This window comes from Lactuca saligna, chromosome 7, assembly GCF_052625555.1.
Source record: "Lactuca saligna cultivar CGN05327 chromosome 7, ASM5262555v1, whole genome shotgun sequence".
Lineage (NCBI taxonomy): Eukaryota > Viridiplantae > Streptophyta > Magnoliopsida > Asterales > Asteraceae > Lactuca > Lactuca saligna.
The window spans coordinates 131,401,417-131,425,791 of record NC_136423.1 but is presented as its reverse complement, the minus strand read 5'-3'; the positions used below and the strand labels follow the sequence as shown (position 1 = coordinate 131,425,791).

Below are 24,375 nucleotides of genomic sequence, written 5' to 3'. Positions count from 1 at the left end.
TTGTAAATCGTAACCCCTTTCATTAGTAAATCGTAATCTCTTTAACCTGTACTGATTTAGGGTATACGGTGTCTGCGATTCAGGGAGGGGGATAAAAGGGGTGCAGTTTACCTTCATCTTTATGTTTATTGAGTTGTTTGTGTGCTTATGGGTTTGAGTTGGGCAATTCATAGAAGAAATTGATTCCGATGGTGGTGATGGCAGTTCATCAGAAATCGATTTCTTAGTTCGTGAATATGATGTTCTTGTTCTTGAACTCAGGAAAAACCGAGTGTTCTTGAGATTCATATGCATATATGAGTGTGTATGTGTTTAGTCTATTCGACTTCATACAATGAATTGAACAAAATTGATAAAAGTTAGGGTTCTATATTTTACAAATCCACTACCAGATCTGTATTAATTTTGTTTGTAGAGAGAGAGAGAGAGAGAGAGAGAGAAAGAAAGAGAGACAGAGAGAGAGATAGAGAGAGAGAGAGAGGGGAAGAGAGAGAGAGAGAGGGAGAGAAGGAGAGAGAGAGTATTTTATTTTTGTTTTATTTTTAATTGATTTTTAATTACTGATAATAAAATAAAATGGAAAATTAAAATATAAGGGCAAATCCGTCATTATAAAAAAGTTCATAGGAAATTGGACCAAACTCACAACAAAACGAAACTATCGGACTATCCTTGCAAGCCAAACTCATTTTGAACCAAAAGTGCTAGTTTTGGCATACCACAGGAACCATTCTTGCAATTTTGTCTTCTCCCCATGTCTAAACGTGTAAAACCCTAATATCATCTGCAAACCATCTTTTCTCACAAATATCTTTATCTCTCTACTTTCTCTCTTGAATCTTCTACAGCAAGCCTCCCTTACCACCACCCTTATGACGCTGTCGTTACAACCCAGAACTATGTCACCGGCCACCCAAATGTTCTTCCCTCTCAACTAGATGATCGACCCTCCCGAAAGTCCACCTTTTCCGCCACCGCCCTTTCACCACCCCGTCTGTCGCGCTGCTTCTACCTTCTGTCTCTGTTAACATTCTTCCCCATTTATATAACCGTCCCCCATCCTAAACCTCACTCTTTATATCGATTGTAATCCTTATAACTCACTTGGATCTTGATATATTAGAGCTGAAGGCCTACGATTTCTCTCACACTCTAACCATCTGTATTCCACCAGCACGAATCACTGGTCATGCTTTTTGTCGTTACTATTGTCGCCACCAACGAACACACAGTAGGACCACTGATCCAGACCCAATGTACCAACGACGATCCGCTTTTAAGCCCTTACCAAGGTTTGTCTCTCTTTATATATCTAATATGTGTGTGTGTATGTGTCAATTTTGTGGATTCGTATCTATGCTCATATGAGATTTACCGTCCTTGTGGCGGTTTTGTAGGGACCTGGCTACATAGCCTTCTTCACGTAGGGAGCTGAATGGAGGTTGGGGTGGAGGTGGAAACCATCTTTGTGGCTAGAAAGCCTTATTCTCTCTCTCTCTCTCTCTCTCTCTCTCTCTCCTTTCTTGAAGAAACCCTTTCTCACGTTTGAAATCTACATCTTAATAAGTTTTTATGTGTTTAGTTTTCTTTCAAAATCTCATATATGTTTTCTTTTAGGTTTGATAAACGGTTTTCAGATCTATATGGAGATGAACCTAAAGGGAACAAAAAGGGTTTTGAATATGGGTTGTCAAGTTGCATCGGTTCTCTTTTGGGGTTTTTTTGTCATCTTGTTTTGTTGTTTGGTTGTTTTTGTGTTTCTTTTTTATGAGGTATAAAATAATTTTTTAGTAAAATTCATGGTTTATCTTTATTTCTTTGTTTGAATCCATTTTAATAAACTCAAAAATGATATTTTGAATGTTTTTGAAGATGTAGGAGGTAAGGATTTTGTTTACTTTGCAAGTGAAGACCAGTAGATGCTTTCCTTTCCATCGTTAATTGATGCGTACAATCAAATAAAGACCATATACGGGTCACTCTTTCAGGTTTACCTTTATTCAATTCTATCAGACTTATAAATTTTTTATTTCTATTTTTGTAATTTGTTCTAGGTTTTGATTGAATTGTTGTTGATGTATTTTATGCTTTAATAGTTTACCGGTAGAAGAATAAGAAAAATGGCAGATCTTCAATTTGATGGAACTTCTATGCTCATTAGCTCAAACCCATTAAGGTATGTTTTATTGCTTTTCTTTTATTATTGGTCTTTTTGTCTAATTTTAGGGTAAATTATCAGATTAGGTATGGAAAACATTTTTACTTAATATAACTAATTACTCATTTGTATTGATGAATCTGATGTACAGGGGAACAAAGTTATACATACATGTTGATGCCTGGTGTTAGATCATTCTATTTCAAAGAGGTAAATAAATTATAAACATTTATTGTGTTTCTTTGACAGTGAGTTGAATTGGTTAGCATTAGATACACGGTATGACCCTAAAACCATCTACTCTCTCTGTCACTCGATTCTCATTCCTTGATGAAGAACAACTGCAAACCACAGTTTGTCTAACCCTATTACTCTCAAAAGCTTTTATCGTCTGTTTCTCAACCATGATTACTCTATTAATTTTCCGATTATGAAAATTGTGTGTTTGTGAGTTTCACCTACAACCCATCTGTTTTCTCTTTGTAAAATTGACCTCCGATTATTGCTTATCTATTCTCTTTTTTGGTACGGATTTTAATAAATCTTTGTTGTTATAGGGGAAACTTGCTCAGAAAAACTGAGGCTTAACTTTATATATATTCGTTAAACAGTTTTGGGACATTCTGAAAGAAGATATATATATATATATATATATATATATATATATATATATATATATATATATATATATATATTTATGCGGCTTTGTTGATGAATTTTATGAGGTCGACTATATTACATACGGGTGTAATTCCTCATTTATAACTCTTATCCAGAAAGTCCATTCGTCTACTTGCTTCAAAGATTATAGATTGATTAATCTCATTGGTATTCATTATAAAATCATTGAAAAGTTTTTAACTAACCGTTTGACTAAGGTTATTGACTCGATAGTCAGTCCAAAGCAATTTGCTTTCATTAAAGGTAGACAGATTCTCAATGGGCCTCTTATGGTTAATGAAATTTTGGGGTGGCTGAAAAATCGCAAGATGAAAAGTAAAGTTTTCAAAGTGGACTTTGATAAAGCTTATGACTCAGTTAGTTAGGACTATCTGCTGAAAATTATGGAGTTTATGGGTTTCCATAAAAAATGGTTACGTTGGGTTAAAGCTTGTCTTGTGTCTTCTAGAGCTTCCGTTCTTATTAATGGAAGACCTACGCACTTTTCTTTACAGCAAGGTCTTCGTCAAGGTGACCCCAAGGCGTCATTTTTATGCATAATGGTCTGGAGGGTCTTCATGTAGCGATGGAAGATCCTATTAATCAGAGGTTGTTTCGGGTAATTAGTGTTGGTGCAAACAACTTTATTTTTTTTTTGAAACGGCAAATCTAACCTACTCCTAAACTACACCTTAAATCCACCTATGTCCACGACGGGACTTGAACCCTCAACCTCAAGTAGGGAGGGCAACACCGGATATCCCACTTGTTCTATACAGATGATGCACTTTTCCTTGGATAATGGGAGTATGGTAATATTGCTAATTTAATTACTATTCTCAACTGCTTCTATTTAGTCTCTAGTTTAAAAAATAATCTTCAAAAGTCAAATTTGTTAGTGGTGGGAGTCTCTAGTCAGGAGGTCGAAGAGATTGCAGTGATTACAGGTTGTTTTGCGGTTTCTTTGCCTTTTCTTATATTGGAGTCTCGGTTGGTGCTAATATGGGGCGTATTGAGAATGGGGATATTGTTATAAAAAAATTTAAGAGACTTGCTAACTGGAAAGTAAAATTGCTTTCTATTGGTGGTCGTTTGACTTTACTTAGATCTATTCTAGGTAGCTTGGTTATTTATTACATGTCTCTTTTCAAAATGCCAGAGACTGTGATAAAAACTCTTGAAATGATTTGTGCTAGATTTCTTTGGGGAGGTTCGGAGTTGGAAAGAAAGATTGCTTGTATCAAATGGATGGTGGTGCTGAATTCCAAAGATAAAGGTTGGTTGGGTGTGGGTATGCTTTTATGGAAATGGGCTTGGCGGTTCTTCAATAATAAAAATTTCATCTCGATTGGTGTGATTAAGAGTATACATGGGAGGAATGGTGGGATTGATTCCAAAGTTCTAAACCAAAGGGAAGAGGTGTTTGGTCTTCTTTGATTAAGTGTTTAGATAAAATGCATGACTCTCTTGTGCTTCCTTATTCTTATCTTTAAAAAAAATCATAGGAAATAGGGAAGGAACACGGTTATGGGAGGATGTTTGGTTAGGTAACGTCACCTTAAGGAGTAAATTCCCTAGGGTGTACGCTTTGGAAACCAATAAAGAGTGTCTTGTTGTAGACAGATGGAAAGATGACGGTTGGGCTTGGGAGTGGAGTCGTGAAATACGTGGAGGGTGTTATTGCTTCTCAATTCTCATATCTTATCCAGTTGCTTTCTAATGTACAACTTCTCGATAGTCCAGATAATTGGATCTGGCAACTTGATAACTGTGGAACGTATTCTGTGAAATCTACGTTGATGATGTTTTGCTTCAGGGAGATCTGATTTCTACCAGATGGTGCCCTTATGTTCCTATCAGAATTAATGGTTTTATTTGGAGGGTTTTGCAGGATAGGATTCCAACGAGAGTAACTCTTGATGATAAAGGTGTGGAACTGCCTTCGATTCTCTGTCCTTTGTGTTCAATGGGGGTGGAAAATTTTAATCATGTTTTTGTCTTGTGTGAGGTGGCTAATCAAGGTTGGTTAAAGGTGTTCAAATGGTTAGATCTTCCTTTCCCTCTGTTTCTTTTCGTTACTGTCTTTGGTAGTCACAAATTCTTAATCTTGCTTGAAAAATAAGGCTTTGGAGGTTATTATTTTGACTACTATTTGGTTAATATGGAGTTATCGAAACAGCAGACACCTAGAATGAAAAGAAGCAGCATATTTGATAGTATTGTTATTCATTCTTTAATTTGATTGGTTTTCAAATAGATGTAGAAAAAGCTATATTACATGGACCTTGTGGTTGCAAAACCCAATTATCCAAAACGTTTTGTAATTGTTTGGTTTTCTAGCTTCTTGCTAGTTGGTTTTTATTTTATCAGTTGTTCTAAAAAAAAACATGTTGTTCTAACTTAGGATCGACCTTGAAAAATATGGAAAAGTAAAACTTAAAATTTTAAAAATAAAAAATTATAAAAAGAACAAACAAACAGAGAAAAAATAGCAAATCACACTTCCACGTTCCTGGTTCGAACCCTACTCCATCTCTCTAGAGAATTTTACAACAAATCTCAATTTTAATTCCCACTGATCACTTTTCTAGCCAACAATTTTTCACTTGCGGTTGTACATTTGGGGATCGTTGCAAGGTTGTTCATTACCCACAACTCAAAAGAAATTTGTTTCGGTTCAGAAAACTCCTAAAATTAGAAAATAGCACTACTAATTCTTTTGCAAGGTCGTTTATTACCCACGACCAAAAAGTAAAAAGAAAGTTATTTCAGTTATGAAAAAAAAAATCTTAAAATTAAAAAATAGCACTAATAAGTCTTCTCACAACCAAGATATTAAGATCGTTTGGCAATTTACATGTTATAGCAGGTATATTACTCTTTCTCACTATAATAAAAATACTTAGTTTAACATCATTTATCGAGATTTCAGTTCTATCTTAAGATATTGAAATTCATTATTGGTTAAAAAGATACTAGAAATATTTTTTAACATTATTTATCATACTTTCGTCTGTCTTACGATATTGAAGTAGGTTGATTGGTTAAAGAATACAATCATAAACGTTTTTTTTTTCTTTTTTTAGTGAGCCTTGTATCACAATCTTAAACATTTTTCTTTTTATTTTTAGTGAGTCATATGTGATTATCAACAGTACTAACCAAAACTATAAACAAACTTCTCTACTGGATATAGAAGCAATTGTAAATTATTAAGAAGGGAAAATGACACATTAGCCCTACTATGTATTTCGATTTTTCCCATTCGGTCCCTAAAGTTATTTTCGAACCTTTTAAGGGAACAAAATGTTTAGTGACTTGTACATCTAGTCCCCTTAACCTTTTTTAGCCGATTATTGCTTTTAGATCTCTCTCTCTCTCTCTCTATCTCTCTCTCTCTCTCTCCCTACACTATTGTTTTTGGAGAACATATGCATCTTCGTCTTCTTCGGGATCCACTAAAAACAATATACACATATAAACACTAAATCATATTAACCTTCATCCATATCATCTGCATCTTTCATCCGGATCACTTGAAAACCAAACAAACATACACTAAATCGACATCTCTTGCTAGGTTTTTCCCCCTAGATTCAAACAACTTATTGGCTGATGAGTTTTTTGATTTGAAGTCCTACGAGAAGAACCTAGTGAGGAATTGGGTTGATTTATCTCATTCGATGAGATCTGGAGTGGAGATCAGACACTGAACCCTTCTGTCTGCCCTTCTTACGAGTTGTTGGCCAGACTAAATGGTTGTCGGAGTTAGACCAGGAACCATCTTCCAGATTGGGATTCTGGGGAGAAAAAAAATGAGTTGTAGAAAATGGAAATCAGTTATCAGTTGTCGTCTGTTTCTTTGTGTTTCTTTTTTCTTTTCTTAAACTGCTAAAATATCAGCTTCCTTGCAATGAAGATGGATTTACTAGAGAAAAATCCATCGAGTTTGGAGCTTCACTGGAATAAAGATGGATTCATCTGAACAAGTTCACTTATGTACAAACCAAAAACCTGATACACCAAGTTTCGATTCCTAGATTTGAAAAAATCGATTTCAATTATATTTTCAATTGTTTATATATAAACACGAAGAACACAAATAAACCTGCAAATTGATTTTTTTGATTCTGTTAGGGATGGAAAATGTTGAATGTAGGGTTAGAAAGTGTTGATTTTAGAGCAGGAAAACATTGATAGATTTGTACAAACCTTAATGTTGAATTAGTTCCTACTTCGGTTCTTCAAACCATCGTTTCTTTACCATCTTATATTGTTCCCAATACATCTCAATCTACTTATTTGTCACATTCCCCTACATTTGACACCATTATTCACCAACCTATCACCTCTTTATTTCCTTCTCAATCCTTGGAGGAACCACAACCAGTTAATGATGATGACATGGATAATGGTGGTTTTATGGGTTCCTTTACTAAAATACAATTCAACTCTGAAGAAGAAAATATTCCTGATCATATGCTAATTTTAGGAAAGCAGTTTAAAATTCTCAACAAGAAGCTCAACTCTTTACTTCAACTACAAGCAGATAGTGGTGGTAAGAATTCGGTATCATCTCTTGACGTAGATGTTATGATGCAAGCCCAAGAGCATCGAATTTTGACTAAGCTAAATCAAATAGAAGTGTCTGTTGATTTACGAGTTCAACCTCAACTTGAGTCTTTCAAAAATGAAATTCTTGAATTGAAAGAAATTGCTAAGTCTCATCATATTCTATTAGTTCAAGACGTGTAGACAATTCGTGAGAATGTCAACTTTAAAATTCAAGAATTGAGGGAAGACATGACGAAAGAAGTTGCTACTTTAGATCACAATTATTCTAAACTTCAAAATAAGGTAAACATAATTGTTGGTGTTGTAGATAAAGCAATTGAGTTTTATACTTCTTTGGAGATGAAAATGGATTCCAAAGCAGAGGTCGATGTTAAGAGCTTTGGGAATGTCGAACACTTACTACAGGAGTTGAAGGATATTGTCTCATAGTCTGGTTTTTTGAAGTAATCAGTAGTTTCTCCTAAAGCCTTCATTAAAAAGTTTCGCATGCTAGAGTCAACCATTCAGAAAGAATTGGCTCCACTTGTGAAATTCGTAAATTTTATGCCAACGAATGCCTCGCCTGTGAGCACGGGGGTGCAAGGGGGAAAAAGACAAAGTGTTGGCAGTGGGAGTGGCAACAAACATGAAGGGGGTTCAGGGAATGTTGTTGGTGATGTGAGAGTGGTTGGCAGAATCTTGACTACCCAGATTCCTACTTCTCTTCCAAAAACTTCGATTGTTAATACATTAACAATAACAAAAACAAGGCCAATCACAAAGGGCATCGTTATTGGAACTGTTGGTGGAGAATTGAGTTCATCAAAGCAAAATCCAAGTGAACAAGAAAAAGACAAAGCAAAAGGAGTAAGTCAGGAGTTATCGAAAGAAGAAAAGAAGGCTGCTCAGGAAGCTGAAATGGAAAAACAAAGACAAATCTAGAGTATTCTTCAACAACGTGCAAATAATCCTCCTGGTCTTGACAAAGGTGATCCAACAAATCTATATCACTATGAATATATTTTAGCTTGGACTATATCTAAGGAGATGCATGATTTCGTAAAGATACCAAGGAGAAGCTTCGACGCTATCAACTCACCAATGAACCAGTTAGATTTTCCTTTGAATCGAATAATGTTCTTAGAAGAACAATTTGAAATTGCTAAAAAGTTTAGGGATAAATCAAAGTTCATGCACATGAAATTTCGTTTTCATGTTGTTTTGGGTAAGAAGGAGGAGGAGGTATTTTTGTTAATCAAGATCACAAGAGTTATGGGAATAATAAAAGACACTTTGTTCTAAGGCATGTTGCAGAATTATAGGTTTCATGTTGTTCGAGCAAATAATGTCACATCTGACTTCTCTATTGTTGATTTCCCTTTGATGAATGTACATGATCTTTTAGTGGTGGCATTAATAATGAAGAATGTAGATGTGTCAAAACTTCAAGTGACAAAAAAGAAGATTCTGAATGGGTTTGGTCACTTGAAGGTTTTCATCGAAGGATATTTTGCTTCGTTAGCCTTAACTGATGTTGAGTTGGCTAAAGTTTTGGGAAAAGAAATTGAAATTCCTCAAACGATGTTGATGACAAAGGAAAACATAAACAAGCTTGAAGAAGAAGAGATCGCCTTGAAACCACTAGGAATTGCTTTTGTGGGGAAAACAAAAAGGTAAACGATTCTAAATTCTTGTTTTCAAGTGTGTGATGTGGAAAGATACACTTCTTCTCATTACACTAATCTTTTAGTGCGAATGAATAGCTGCAACAAAAACAACAAAGAGAAGGCAAAATTTTGCAAGATTGTAAACTGGTATGCTAAGATCAGAGGATAATTCATCAAGCTACGAAAGTGTTAATGAACAGATTCATCACTGCTCACAAAGGGGGAGAATGTAGATGTCAAACTTATTTGTGAGGTGTTGAATTTCACTGTATAGTTTCGTTAGTTTGTAATGTTATTACAAGGGCACTTATGTTACAAAGTATAGTGTTCCAGTCCCTTGTATTTTTTGTGTGTTTTTGTTTTCCTATAAATATGGATCGATATTAGAGTTAGATAGAACTTTTGCAACCTTTCTGTCTAAGAACACTCTGTATCATGAAAGCATAATTTGAGCTGAAAATAGATTCTATTTACTCTCAGTGTTCTTGATTTGTTTTTACTCTGATTTCATTTCATTTCTTGATTAAATAACTTCTATAAAATCTACATAAAGTATTAAGATAATGCATGAATTTTATAACTAAATATGCCCATATCAGTACCTTCTTAGTGAATTCCTTTCCTGCTATTGTGCTTTTTAACTCAGGTGGAATCGGTCTTTTGTGTCTTAGTCCTTTAGTAGGAGTTTGATAGCACTCTTGGAGAGTTGGAGTGTCCATCGTGGGTTTCCATCGCCAACGAACACGGGTTTCTGCATCAAGTGTTTTTCGGGAATGTACCTTAGAGATTTTAGGAGTGTCGTACCTGATCGATTTAATCTCTATCCATATGGGGATGTGTGTCTGATAGTAGGGATTGACTAGTTAAGCAAGTTCGATGCCATGATAGAATATGAGGGGCATCTGGTTGTAGTTCGAACCTCAAGTGGGGAAGAACTGATTATTTATGGCGAGGGTACCAGATTTGGTTCAACTTTTTGTTCAACTGCCAGGGCTCAGTAGTATCTTCAGCATTGGTGTTTGGGATATCTTGCTCATGTGATTAACAGAAAAAGGGATTTCAGTTTCGGATGTGCATGTGTTCAGAGAGTTTCTAGATGTGTTCCCGGAGGAATTACCTGGTGTGCCACCTAAGAGGCAGACTGAGTTCAAGATTGATTTGGTTCCTAGAATGACCCTGATTTCTAAGGCACCATATTGCTTAGCACCACCAAAGATGCAGGAGTTGTCCTCTCAACCTCAGGAGCTATTAGGAAAGCATTTTATCAAGTCGAGAAGTTCACCTTGGGAGTGCCGATGTTGTTTGTAAAGAAGAAGATGGTTCTTAACAGATGTGAATTGATTATTGGGAGTTAAACAAGTTAATGGTGAAGAATCGTTACATGCGTCCATGGATTGATGACCTCTTCAATCGGCTGTAGGGTTCATCTTGGTTCTTCAATATTGATTTGAGGTCAGTATATCATCAGATGAGGGTTAGAGAGGCGGACGTGGAGAAGAAATCATTCTGGACTCATTATGGTCATTACAAGTTTGTGGTGATGCCATTTGGGCTCACCAATACGCCTATGTAATTTATGGATTTGATGAATCGAGTGTGCAAGGTGATGCTCGATCGATCAATTATTATTTTCATTGATGATATCCTGTTCTATTCCAAGACTAGGGAGCAGCATGAGGAGCACCTTAGAGAGTTGTTGGTAGTTTTGAGGAGGGAGAGGTTGTATGCCAAGTTCTTGAAGTGTAAGTTCTAGTTACAAGAGGTTCAGTTCTTAGGACACCTCGTTAACCAAAATGGGATTTTGGTCGACCCAGCCAAGATTAAAGCAATTATGCAGTGGGAGGTCCCGAAGACTCCTTCAGAGATCTGAAGTTTTTTTGGGTTTAGCAGGGTTTTATCGGAGGTTTATTCAAGATGTATCCAAGTTTTTTGTACCCTTCACTTGTTTAACGAGGAAGGGGATGGATTTCTATTGGGGGCCTGAGATGAGACAGAAGTTATGTGAGGCCCCGATGTTGACCCTTCTGGAGGGTGTGGAGGCTTTTGTCATATATTGTGATGCATCCATCACTGGTTTAGGGGCGGTAGTCATGCAGCGATGGATAGTTATTGTGTATGCTTCTAGGCGGCGAAAGTCGCATGAGGTTCGATATCTGACGCATTACCTACAGTTAGGGGGGTCGTGTTTGTCCTCAAGATTTGGTGGAATTATCTATATGGGTCCGGTGTACCATCTACACAGATCACAAGAGTTTGAGATATCTTATGGATCATCTGAATTTAAATATGATACAACATAGATGGCTTGACGTGGTCAAGGATTATGATTGTGAGATTCTTTATCACCCGGAAAAGGCGAATGGGGTAGCTGATGCTTTGAGCCGCAAGTCGGCTAGTTCTTCTATGGAGAGCTTATGTATGAGGATTTCTATCGATTCACCACTTTTGGACTTGATCAGGGAGGCTCGGGCCGAGGGATTCAAGAAGGAAAATTGGAAATAGTAGAGAATCATAGGAGAGATTCATAGTTTTTATACTGATAGTCGTGGATTGTTGACCCGATGCGATCAGGTTTGGTAACAGATTTTGATGGGATCAGACAAAATATGTTGGAGGAGCCACATAAGTCTAAATTTCCGATACACCCTGGAGCCACAAAGATGTATCGAGACCAGAGACTTAGTTACTGGTGTCCGCGCATGAAGAAGGAGATAACCTAGTATGTTGAGAGGTGCTTGACAAGTTGGAAGGTCAAGGCCAAGAACTAGAGTGTCTTTGAGCTTGAGAGTACATTTTTGGTGTTCTTGAAGGAAGAATAAGGAAGTGAATCATCTTGGAGGCTCAAGGCATCTTGGATCCAGAAGTGGTTCACCCTCAAGTATCCTTTAGAGGTATAAAGTTTGAAACTTGATGAGTTATTTGCTTAGATCTTGTTTGCCTTGAGTTTGTGTTCATTTTTGGTCCCATAAGCTTGGTATTCATGAGTATGGATTACTCTAACCAAAATAGTTGTCCTTTCAAATGTTTCTAGGTGTTCGGAATCATAAAAATGTGATATTGGTTCTTCTATCCCTTCCATGCAAGAGTTGTGATGTCTTAATGGAATATTAAGTTAGGGTTTTAGCTTTTGGACATTTTCTAGCCTTGGAAAGTCATAATAGTGGAAACTTTATGACTTAAGATGATGGTTTGGCTCTTAATCTGAATTTTGATGAAAGGTCTTTAAGAAATAAGAACGTAATGATAAAGATTTGGTCCAGGCGGAGTACATTGGGTGTACGAAGTGGTACGTTATGCGTACTGGGTTGAAGCACCGATATTTTCTTAGGTCGCAACTACGTCCTACGTAGTAACTGAGTACGTGGGGCATACTCAGCTAGCTTGACTTTCCTTGACTTTTTGACTTTCTAGCTTTGACCTTTGACCTAAGGTTTAACATAGGGGCATTTTCGCTATTTTAAGTTGTAGTTTGAGCTTAGGTCACTATTCGTTGTATAGGTGACCTGTAGAGTTGGCATTTGGAGCAACATTCTTTTCTGCTATCTTTTCAGACTGTGAGTTGAGTTTTCCTTATTGTACTTGTTGGTCGAAGGCATCAATGTCGGCCCGATAGATTATGTATCCTGGTTTATGAGGTTGTTATGCTGTAGTAATCTGATGAGATCTACATGTTTATCTATTTTTTGTTATATATTTATCTGTTTTATATGTCGACATAGTGCGGTTTGGGTTGAGGGTGCACTACTTTGTGTTGTCAGTCAACAAACACAGTGGCAATCCAATCGGGAGATTGTGGGCTAGAGTGGCAATCTGATCGGGAGATTATGGGCTAGAGTGGCAATCCAACCGCGAGGTTGTGGACCAGGGTAATCTAGTCGGGAGACTGTGGACCCAGCATGTATTTTGTATATTTGTTTGGTTGTGTGTGGTATTTGGGGGAACTCACTAAGCTTTGGCTTACAATTTAAGTTTTATGTTTCAGGTACTTTAGATGATCGGGTCAAGGTGAAGGCTTGATCATGCACATCCTTCAGTTTTTATGAGAATTGATTTTGGGATACTCTGATTTGCAATTTTGGCTTTTGGAAACTAAGCTTTGTAAACATTTATGGTTTTTGGTTTGGTTTTAAAAAATGAAAATTTTACATTGATTTTTGGGATGTTACACTTTTCATACTTAGCAATGCTTGTACTTTGTCCGAATTGGCTTCAATTTCTTAGTTTGATACAATATGCCCCGTGAATTTCCCTTTTTGTTCCCCGAATACACATTTCTTTGGGTTAAGTTCATGTTCGTCTCTTTCAAACGAACCATCGTTTCATCCACGTCTTTAAAGAACTCGTGGTCTTCTTTACTTGTTATGACCATGTCATCCACATAAACTTTGATATTCCTTCCTATCTAAATCTCAAAGAGTCAATCAACTAGCCTTTTATAGGTTTCCCCAGCATTCCTTAGCCCAAAGGGGATTTTCTTGTAACAAAATGTCCCTCGCTCTATATGAAAAGTTGTATTATCCTCATCTTCTTTAGCCATTTGCACCTGGTGATATCCGTTATAGGCATCCAAAAATGATTTCCACTTATAGCCTCCCAATGATTCTATATTTTGTTCAATTTCTGAAAAAAGGTAACTATCCTTTGGGCATGTTTTATTTAAATTCGTGAAGTCAACGTACATCTTCATCGTCCTATCACCCTTCTATACTAAAACTGAATTGGTGATCCGGGTTGGGAATTGGGCCGCTCGCACCACCCCGGCGTGGACCAGATCCGCCACTTCCTTGTTAACTATCTCATTTCAATCTCTTGACATTGCTCTTTTCTTTTGCTTGGCAAGTGAGAAGTTGGGATTGATGTTCAATCGATGTTCGATTATTGACCTTGGGATTCCGGTCATATGTTTGGGCCTCCATGCAAACACATCTGTGTATTTGCCTAATAGCTTTTCTAGCCATTTCTTTAAGTGGTGATGCAAACTTGATATGATTCTTATTTTTTGGTCTTTTTTATTAGGATTAACCACAACCTCCTCTTCTTCCACTGAAGATCTTGCTTTTTTGCCTTTTATAGGAGTTCTGTTGCATGGCTCTGCACATGAGGTCTTATGGGTATGTGTCTTATGGTAATAATATCGTGCTCTAAGGGAAAATTCAGTAAGCCATGAACGGTTGATGGGACCGCCTACAATAACAACAACAATAAATCCATTCATTCCATTCCATCAAAAGATGATCAGAGTATAAAATGTATTCTCAATAAACATCAAAGTAAAAATATAAAATAGATAGTGTTGGATTTGTGGTGGATGCGATGCAATCAGGTTGCGTTCTTCCCTTTGCTTCATGAAACAATTTAAACTTAAAATAGTAAGTACAAAGTTTAATAAGTCCCCCAAGATACCATATACATCCATATAGTGGGCCCACCTTAAGTAATGGGCCTCGTACTGAGTAATGGGCCCTATCATGCATATCTATTAGAACTAGGGGTGTGCATCAAACCGTATAAACCGCTCGCACCGCACCACATCGCACCGTATAATGCGGTTTTGGATGCTCGTGGTGCGGTTTGCGGTTTGTAGTTTTCATAAACCGCACTATGCGGTGCGGTTTGCGGTTTATAGTTACCAAACCGCGGTTCAAACCGCACTGCAACATACCATATATAGTTACCAAACCACACAACACGCTAGATGTTTACCACTTTTAATACCCTTAATAATGTTTATGAGATTTTGATTGATAAACATGAGTCAAAATGGGAAACCAACTATATCAAAAATATGTGTTTACAGTACCATAAGTCCATATTATAATTTTGAAATATTGTAAAATATTTTGATGTTATGCATAAAGAAGATGCTTATACAGGTAATTAATCTTTTATTCATAGAATATAAAGCACCACACACTTATTATGTTTAAAACTAAATTTAATATTTGTGTTTAGGAAACCACAAAAACCGCAAAACCGCCCGCACAAAACCGCACCGCATAACGCGGTTTATTACCTTTGCAGTGCGGTCTACGATTCCCGAAAATAACAAACCGCATATGCGGTGCGGTTTGCAGTTTTGAGAATAAACCGCACCGCGAACACCCCTAATGAGCACCTTTTCTTTGGAAATGGGGATGACAAAACTCCAAAAGTAGCTACTTCTATTTTTAAAAACAAAACATACTTTTACAAAATAGCTTTTTAAAGTACCAAAATTAGTTCCAAAACCTTGAAAATTGCCTTTATTTTAGCATTGAAACCATTTTTTGGTTTTGGCTTTAGTATCTCGTAAATATCTATCGCTTGTATTGTCCTTCACTTTTTCGCTTAAGGAAACACAATATATAAATGATAATGTCAGCCAAAATTTGACTAAACGCAAAAAAGAAAGATAGCCACATACTTACATTTAGTGTGTGTTGTGTTTAGCATCCTACTTTTATTTTTTTTTTATTACTTTCAGTTTTTTGGTGGCTTAATTTAATTGAAAGAAATAGCAACATTCTCCTATTCATTACAAGAGATAACTACCCAATTTTAGCAATAGCATTCAAATACAAAGCAAACTAAAATGATTTTTCAAATTATAATGTTTTGATAACAAGAAAAACGAAAGTATAATGGCATAATTAGGTGAAGTTTTGTCATTATAATTTCTTGATAGGAAAAAAAAGTACAAAGTTGTAATAGAAAGAAATTGAAGTCGGATGCCATAAGACACAGACAAATAAAAGTAAATTGTTATTTGTTGCATTTAACGTTTTTCTAGTTAAAACATTATACTTGAAAAACTCTCCCATTTATAACATTGTACTTTCAATTTTTTAACAGAGAAAATTGTTTTGTATTTGGATGTCATTGTTAAACTTACATAGAGTTTTCAATATACAATATTGTTATAGAAAGAAATTCTCGTATGTATTTATAATGATAAAAAAAACAATGAAAACACGTTGCAATATCTTTCACTTAACACGAACGACAACGATAATATATAAACATGTAAGAACCAATACATATATTCATACAAGTACAACCAACCGATCTCATCAACGTTCATTTTATTACACAAACAACGATAATTTAGTACACTTTATATCCGATCAAAATCAGTCAAATTAAGGTCTTCTTCCACCAAAATCAAAATGTAACGTGTTCATTACAAGTAAACGTTTCTAAGCCTGACCGAGGCTTCCAATATGTTCTCTCTCTGCCCGAATGCAGTAACCCTTATATATCCTTCACCCCCGGGCCCAAACCCGCTGCCCGGAACCGTAATTATATGTGTTTTGTTGAGAATCTCAGAGAACATGTCCCATGATCTTGATCCAGGGAAATGCACCCATACATATGGTGCATTTACACCACCATATACCACTAGCCCTAATGATGTAAATGTCTCCACCAATATTTTTGCATTTTCCTTGTAGTAATCCACCACTGACATCACTGCCTGTAATTCGTAAGTTTCACAAATACGCCATTTTAGTGATCGGATTTTTTTTTCTTACAATTTTGGTCCTTGTTTTAGGTTTTTGTAACGTCTTTGTTCCGAGTAAAATGACTGGTTTTTGTGTTTGTGTTATGTATAGGTGGGTTTTTTTTTTTCAAATTTGGTCTTGAAAATATAGTTATTTTATGGAAATTGTTAGAAAAGTCCTAATATTTTTAGGAAAGTTACATTTTTTTTTTTGAACATAAAAGTCCTGATTATTTGTGGAAACATGATGATATGTGGTTTTTTGGTAAAAGAAAAAACGGGAGTTTTTTGTGAACTTGAGCCGAAATGAAAAAATCGGGACTTTTATGTTCGAAAAAAAATGTTGGGACTAAAGTGTAACTTTCCTGAAAATATTGGGTCTTTTTTGACAATTTCCCGTTATTTTACTTGGAGACGTGATTGAAAACGTTACAAAATAAATGAGATTACATTCATAAAAAGTTAGGACTTAAATACTTAATGACTAAGCCTTTTGGGTTAATCTCAAAAAATAAAAAAAACTTATATTTTGAGTTTTTTCCAAATTAAACCTCAATTTTATTTTTTTGCCAAAAAAGACATTGTATTTTTTATTTTTTCCAAAAAAGCCTTCAACTTTGTGTTTTTTTCTGAACAAAAAAACCTTCAACCTTCTAAATGATTCCAAATAAACCCTCAACTTTTTTAGTTTTTCTCAAAAAAACCTTCACATTTCACAATTTTTTTTGGCAAAAAACAACAAATCGGGAAAAACAAAAAATACAAGGCAAAAAATAAACTTGAGTTTTAATCCGGAAAAAACACAAAATACAAGGTCTTTTTTGAGATCAACCCAAAAGCCTTTTTCCAAGACTTTCTCTATTAAGTCGTTCTTTTTGCAGTTAGAAAAGACTTTTTTATCAAAAAGGTTAGGAATTCATGGGAAAGCCTTATTTCTCTTTGAAAAAGAAACGATATACATTAGATTCTTATAAAAGATTTAGTGATGTGTATAAGAAAGAAGGAAAAAGACCTTAAAGCCCTCAGGAGAAAGACATGCGAGTCCACCAGCTTGAGCAATGCTTGAAGCACCATTAAAGCAAGTGCAAACAATTCGATCAAAGTCATGTATCACAGGAACTTTATTTGCATAATACAGCTCATCAGGAACAACTGTCCAACCAAGGCGTACACCTGTGAATCCAGCAATCTTTGAGAAAGATGAGATTTCAATAGCACACTGCACATGTCCACGTCATCACACAAACATCAGCTTCATCAAAAACTTCAATCTCATTTCTCATAACCACTTCTTTCTACATTAACTCAAGGAAACATCCATACATAAGGAGGACCAAAACTGCACAAGATAACTTTGTGGGACGAAATTTGAAAAAACCAGCTATACTTGGGGACCAAAAATGTAATTTACTCGATATATATAAATTACATAGGTTATTTTAATAGGAAAAAGTGATTGAAAACGTTACAAAAAACCTCAAATAAGGACCAAACGTGCACAAGATAAACTTTCTGGGACGAAATTTGAAAAAACCAGCTATACTCAGGGACCAAAAATGTAATTTACTCCATATATATATATATATATATATATATATATATATATATATATATATATATATATATATATATATATATATATATATATATATATATATTACATAGTAAAACCTTACAAAAACCTCATTTCCCCAAACTCTCTATTAGGCATTTCTTTCTGTATTAAGTCAGAAAGAAACATGACGTTTGAAAACTATTTGAGAAAATCACTTGTAAAGGAATGAGGGCAAAATTTGTACAATATTAGGATTTAATATAAGTTATAATATAACAAGATTCAATTATATTGAAGCATAAAATAAAAAGATTGAAATTAGTATACCTCTCTTGATCCAGGGATTTCATAGATGGATTTAGGGCTTCCATCAGTTATATAAACAGAATATGCAGAATCATAAACAATAATCGATCCATTCTTTCTAGCAAATTCCACAAGCTGTGTTAACTGTTCATGAGAGGCTGCATGACCAGTTGGATTATTTGGAGAGCAGAAAAAGATAATATCTGTTCTTGATGTGGTTGAAAGGTCAGGGAAGAAGTTATTGTGGGGCCCACAAGTCATGTACTCAATGTTTTTGTATTTTAGTGTTTCATCTAAAAACTCTCCTGCTTGACCTATTATAACACTTGAATCCATGTATGCCTGTTGAGAATTAACATCTCATGAGAATTGCAACAATTATGTAATCCATGTTTTTTCGTATTTTAGTTTTTAAAAAAGAGCAAATTACACGAATAGTCCCTATGGTTTGGGGTAATTTGCGAGTTTGGTCTCTAACTTATTTTTTTTTAACTCGGAAAGTCCTTACTGTTTGTTTTTGTTACGCACTTGGTTGGTCCCTACTGTTTGTTTTTATTACGCGCTTGGTCCCTATCTTACCTAAAAAGACTATTATTTAAATAGGGAAAAATGGTGGGGTATCTAAGGTAAGGTGAGGGGGGTGGAGGTGGGGGGGTGTTTATTTAAATAAATTAAAAAATCAAAGGCAAAATAGTCTTTTTAGGTAAGACAAGGACCAAGCACGTAACAAAAACAAACTATAGGGACCTTCTGAGTTAAAAAAAAATAAGTTAGGGACCAAACACGCAAATTACCCTAAACCATAAGGACCATTCGTGTAATTTACTCTTATGTTTTTCCAGATTACATGGTTTCGAAAAGGGGGAAATATAGAAAAGTGTAACATGTTTTCATCTTTTTATCGATTTAGCCAATGAATTGTTGTGTTTTATGATTACGTTGTGTTTTTCTGTAATTTTCTTTTAAAAATGGAAAAAGATTCCTCTAAAATGTTTTTTTTTTTTTTTTTTAAATTTAAATAGCAAGAACGTTAAAACGATACCGGGAAATTTGGATCCTGTACAGCAACTGAAACACTTGATCCCAGAAGCAGCTACATGTTAAAAAATTAAAGAAAGCATCAATTTTTTTGATCCAAAAATAAATAAATGTTTTAATATAATGTTTTTAAGAAATAATGGGAATAAAAAAAGAACCTGAAGGCGAGATATGTCACACTGTGACCCATCTGAGACAAAAACTTCTGTATCTTTTACACCTAAATCTTTGTAAAAGGACTCTGCAATTGCCTTCCTTAAAGCCTGTAAATTTAAAATAATATATGTATTGGCTGTTTTATTATTTCTTTTAAAAGGATTTTTGTTTTTTTTTTGAGAAATAAATGTACCTTGTGCCCTTGTTCAGCACCATAACCTTTGTATCCTTTGCGTGTTGAAAGAGCCTTTGCGTACTTTAATACAAACAATATCACTTTTTATATATTAATCAAATGAGGAATATTGTGCACCTATTATAGCATCATACTTTTATTTTATCTTTTTCTTATTAAGACATTATATTTTTCCATAATAGGAAGAAACAAAAGTACGTTGCTATTTCTTACGTTTAACCCAACAAATTACAAAACATTATGAAACTTAAAAGCTTTCAAGAAACAAAGAGGTTGCAACTTTCATGGAAATTTGAGTTGAATATGAAACAGCTACCCGATTTATATCACCACTAAAAAACATCAATAAAAAGAATAAAAAGAAAAATGAATGATTTTATGATACCTCAGCCATGTTTGAAGTTATAATATCAGGAATGGGCTCAGTGGTATCACCAATTCCAAGCCTTATGATGTTAGCATCAGGATACTTCTTCATATGTTCAAGTGCCCTTGCTTCTATCTACAATTTACAATAACATACAACTTTAGTTAAAACTTAATATATATATACAATATATGTATTATGTTACACATAATCAAAGCTTAAAAATGCTGTAAATTAAGATCAAGATCAAGAAACCTCAGGAAACAAATAGTTGTGGCGCAACTTCTCCAAGTTCACATTTCGAACAACTTTAGTACAATGAACAGTTGCTGCACATGTAACATTCGCACAAATTATAAATTATCAATGGATTTTTTTTAGTAAAGAGTTGAAAAAGAAACAAAGTTTGTATGATGTATGCATACCTAGACTCTGATTTGGTGTTTTCAAACTGCAAAAAGACCAAAGAAACATAATGTCAGGAAATTTTGTGAATATTTTACTCAATTTAGCATGTGGGTATAGAAAAATATCGAATCTTTACTCAAATTTGTATGTGGGCATTCAAAAAATATGAATCTTTATTCGATTTAGCATGTGGGTATACAAAAAGAACGGATTTTTACTCAATTTAGCATGTGGGCATACAAAAAGATCGAATCTTTACTCAAATCTGTATGTGGGCATTCAAAAAATATGAATCTTTATTCAATTTAGTGTGATGGTATAAAAAAAGAATGAATCTTTACCTGGCTTTAGGTTGCAACAAGATTGCATGAGGCACAAACTTGCAAGATGAAAAGATAGACATGGTGCTATCAAGATTTCTTGATCTTTATGACACTTTGTTTAATGTGTGGATGGTGAGATGAGTGGTGTAATTTTGCATGTTTTGATGTCTTTATATACACATTGATGGTGTAGACTCATAGTAGAAAACGGTATTCGTATTGTATGATAAGAAGGTGATACATGGAATTTTTATAAAAAAGTATAAATAAGTAAAATAGTCAATCTTGGATGCGAACACGTGTATAACTAACAATTTCACACAACGGTTGGACCATGTTATTTATGTCTTCATCAAATTTCAAACTCAAGGGTTTTTCTGTTTTCATGGTTTCTTGATGTCACTATTTGACCTTTTGGTATTTCCAATTTGTAATTCATTGAATACATGCATAATTCTACTACAAAAATACCACCTTTCTGCTCAAAGATTCTCATTCCAAAAGGAAGTTTCATTCATTCAAGGCAAGTGTAAGGGCAATTTCATCCATTCGGGAGAAGTCTAAGGGCATATTAAGCAGCAACCTAGCAGCATACTGGATTCCACATGGTGAAGAAAAATCTTCATGTTGGAAATTTGTTGGTAGTTTCCCAATTTTGGGCATGTTTTGTTACATATTAAGCAGTACACCTGCCTCATTTTGAATATAGAATTCTACAGGATTATGAAACATCTCTTCGTTGAAAAGTCAAGGGTAGTTTTGTCCATTCACAATTTTCTTGCATAAAATCCACACTACAAGTGCTATATTTCTAGATAACTTTTAGTATAATCTCACCTGATTTCCATTGTAATTACTCAAGTTACTTACATGTGCATGATATCTTAATATCTATTTGAAAGAATAATGTTAAATTCATCCAAGATCATATCGATATCTTAATATCTATTTGATTACTTCCACATCCATCAATCAAAATCGATAATATAAAACCTCATGTAAACTTATGCTCCTAAAAAGCAATAACATTTAGTCAAAGAAATGTCCTTTACAATATCATTATCAAATAGGAAAAAAAAAAAAAAAAAGATGCAATGCATAAATAATTTCTGACACCTACAATCATAACTTCATTTCTTTAGACATCATATAAATAAAATGAAAATGTTAAATGGCAAAAACAAGGACTTTAATAATCAAGGAGACAGAGGAGAGACAACATACCAGCTTTAGAAGAAAAAAGATTAATCATCAAACATTAAAAATCAACCAAAACTAAAAGACTCCTTTGACCCTTGAACAGAAACATTAAAATTCATGAAAAAAAAGGTAAATTTCTATCAATGATTCAATTCAAGTCTAAATACATGAATAAAGTTGTCAAATTGGTTGAAAACATGTTGCACATAGAAAATTTCCAGAAATATTCTGAATGTTTCAATGCAAAAACACTGAAATTCATGAGAAATTTCTACAATTTGATATCAATAAAACATTTTATTGACTTTATGTTGGAGCCTAAGGTAACACTAATTTACAATATTACTGATAATAAATACTCCAAATTCTGCAAATAATTATAAAAAAGGTAAAAGTTGGCATGCAGATAGTCCAAAAATGTAAGTCAAAGCAAACCCACATCATATCTGATGGCATGCATGACACAATCTCAACTAGATCTTTAAAGAACTTGTAAAGACCTAATACTAATTACTTATTCAATATTCAAGATTAGGTCAAAAAGCAAATTGTTAAAAACAAAAGTCACCTAACAATTGGAGTTTAATGTAAAAGTCTGATAAAAGATTTGTAGTCCATTAGATTGACTTATCCTTTGTACGATTTACTATATAAAAAAGTAGATTAACAAAACTAATTTTGATTAAAGTCAACCAAGAAAATGTCTATCAAGTTTCATGGAAATTGTATTGTTTAGATTTTAATATCACAAACCAGTCAAATCCCTACTCACAACCAAGAATAAATCCAGATTTCAACCCCACATTCACATGCAAGAGTCAAGTCAAGAAGATAACTCCATATTCATGAGTCAAACTAAACACATAAACATATATAAATAGATATAATTTAATAGAGTTTGTGTTTTAAGAACGACAATGGCGATCGGGTGATATGTCGCGCATGGTGTACAGAGCAATAATATATACATGCTATTTTTGGATGGATTGTAGTATAAAAATACGAAAGACAGGCTAATTTGGGAATTAATGCGAGTCAAAGAAAAACTATATTTCATCGGCTATCAGAAACTGAAGATTCGAAACCCTAACAACCCCTTTTAGGTATTATTAATTAACTGCAAAGTCGACGTATTTTGCATAATGTCAGTGAAGAAGTAATGAATTTATAATTTGAAATTTCAAGCCCTAAGGTCAACCCAGGTGGCGATAACAATTGGGGGTCAATTGTCGCATAGAGAATCTCAAAGAAACGTGAAGTTCTACACTTCTAATTGCTAGTAGAAGAAGACCCACCAACAGAAATTGATCGCGACGCATTGTAATCAGAGATTGTCTGCATTTGGCTTACTAGAAGCTCCTCGATTATGTGTTTCCTATCGGTTTCCTTTCTTCCCCATTTCCACGAGTTTGTAGCTAATCAGAATGCTGAATAGCCTGGAATTTATGGAAAAGGTTAAAAAAGTTATCTTTTAAAAGTTCTTTTCTTGTAAGAAAACTTGCCTTTGTCGACAAAATTACTATCCATTGTCTTCGAAAAAGAAATTTTTTAAAAATACATGTTTTGCTTTTTTATATTGCTTAAAATTTACCTTAATTCAATTTATTTTACATGATTATATATTATACGGGTTAATTAAATCAATGTTAAATGTTAATAAATAAACATTAAATATTTTGTAAAATAAAATTTCGAAATAAATAAGCATATTCAACTAATAAACTAACAAATCAAAAGAATCAATAATAAAAAAGATCATCAAGAATATCAATAATTTTTTTGTTATCATTTAAACCAACAATCTTTCATTTTCCATGTTGTTTCTTTAATATTAGATGTTCGAATATTTGATCGGATGTAAGAAGAAGTTAATGAAGCATAATGCATTGTCTACTTCCATTCAAAACTTGTGTACCGGTTCATTTTAAAAAATAAATATTAAAAATATGATTAAACATTAACAAATTTTAAAAGGGTATATTTCAATTGAATTTAACTGAAATAATGAATTATTAAGTATTTTTAATAAAAAGAAATTGTTAAAATGTTAACCATAGTTTGTAATAACTTCAACCAAATCACTCTATTTTTCCAATAACTAGTTAATGGTTAGAAGTTAATATCATCAAGTTATAAGAATTCGTCGACACCCTAATTAAAATTCGAGATCTCCAACCTAAGACGTCAAGCCTCTACTAACTAAGCTAATAGCTAGTCCCACATTGATAACCAAATTATTCTAGTAATCATGAAATAAGAAATTAGTAAGTACTTCTAATAAAAACAAATATTTAAAACATCAATCAT

At 34.2% G+C, this 24,375-nt stretch overlaps 1 protein-coding gene and 1 long non-coding RNA gene across 6 annotated transcripts; one reads left to right on the top strand and one right to left on the bottom strand.

Annotated features, from left to right (window-relative positions):
- Positions 1-799: 799 nt before the first annotated feature.
- Positions 800-13,151, top strand: LOC145006337 (uncharacterized). 4 transcript variants are annotated; one of them, XR_013662874.1, is made up of 5 exons: positions 800-1,292; positions 1,398-1,988; positions 2,097-2,176; positions 2,310-2,368; positions 13,022-13,151. It is a non-coding gene; the product is annotated as an uncharacterized LOC145006337 (long non-coding RNA). The 4 variants fall into 4 exon arrangements; XR_013662873.1 differs by lacking the exon at positions 13,022-13,151 and adding an exon at positions 4,710-5,142; XR_013662872.1 differs by lacking the exon at positions 13,022-13,151 and having other exon boundaries at positions 1,398-1,772; positions 1,873-1,988; positions 2,310-2,770.
- Positions 13,152-16,083: 2,932 nt separating this feature from the next.
- LOC145004486 (putative LL-diaminopimelate aminotransferase, chloroplastic) lies at positions 16,084-23,521 on the bottom strand. 2 transcript variants are annotated; one of them, XM_078963416.1, is made up of 11 exons: positions 23,364-23,521; positions 20,887-20,924; positions 20,563-20,588; positions 20,393-20,466; positions 20,156-20,272; positions 19,768-19,830; positions 19,577-19,681; positions 19,423-19,473; positions 18,402-18,722; positions 17,532-17,738; positions 16,084-16,492 (listed from the first exon to the last, which is right to left on the bottom strand). In XM_078963416.1, exons 1-11 carry the CDS (start codon positions 23,385-23,387, stop codon positions 16,199-16,201), a joined length of 1,320 nt encoding a protein of 439 aa, XP_078819542.1. In that variant the 5' UTR covers positions 23,388-23,521; the 3' UTR covers positions 16,084-16,198. The 2 variants fall into 2 exon arrangements, with proteins under 2 accessions (XP_078819542.1, XP_078819543.1); XM_078963417.1 differs by lacking the exon at positions 20,887-20,924 and having other exon boundaries at positions 23,364-23,509.
- Positions 23,522-24,375: the final 854 nt, after the last annotated feature.

What these genes read in the sequence shown, in the direction of transcription:
- LOC145004486 (XM_078963416.1), bottom strand. Translation starts at nt 23,387, where the DNA reads ATGCGTCGCGATCAATTTCTGTTG. An exon ending in GTGCTGAACAAGGGCACAAG is followed by an intron (nt 19,682 to 19,767) that starts GTACATTTATTT and finishes TTAAATTTACAG; the next exon opens with GCTTTAAGGAAGGCAATTGC. An exon ending in AAATCCCTGGATCAAGAGAG is followed by an intron (nt 17,739 to 18,401) that starts GTATACTAATTT and finishes GGACATGTGCAG; the next exon opens with TGTGCTATTGAAATCTCATC.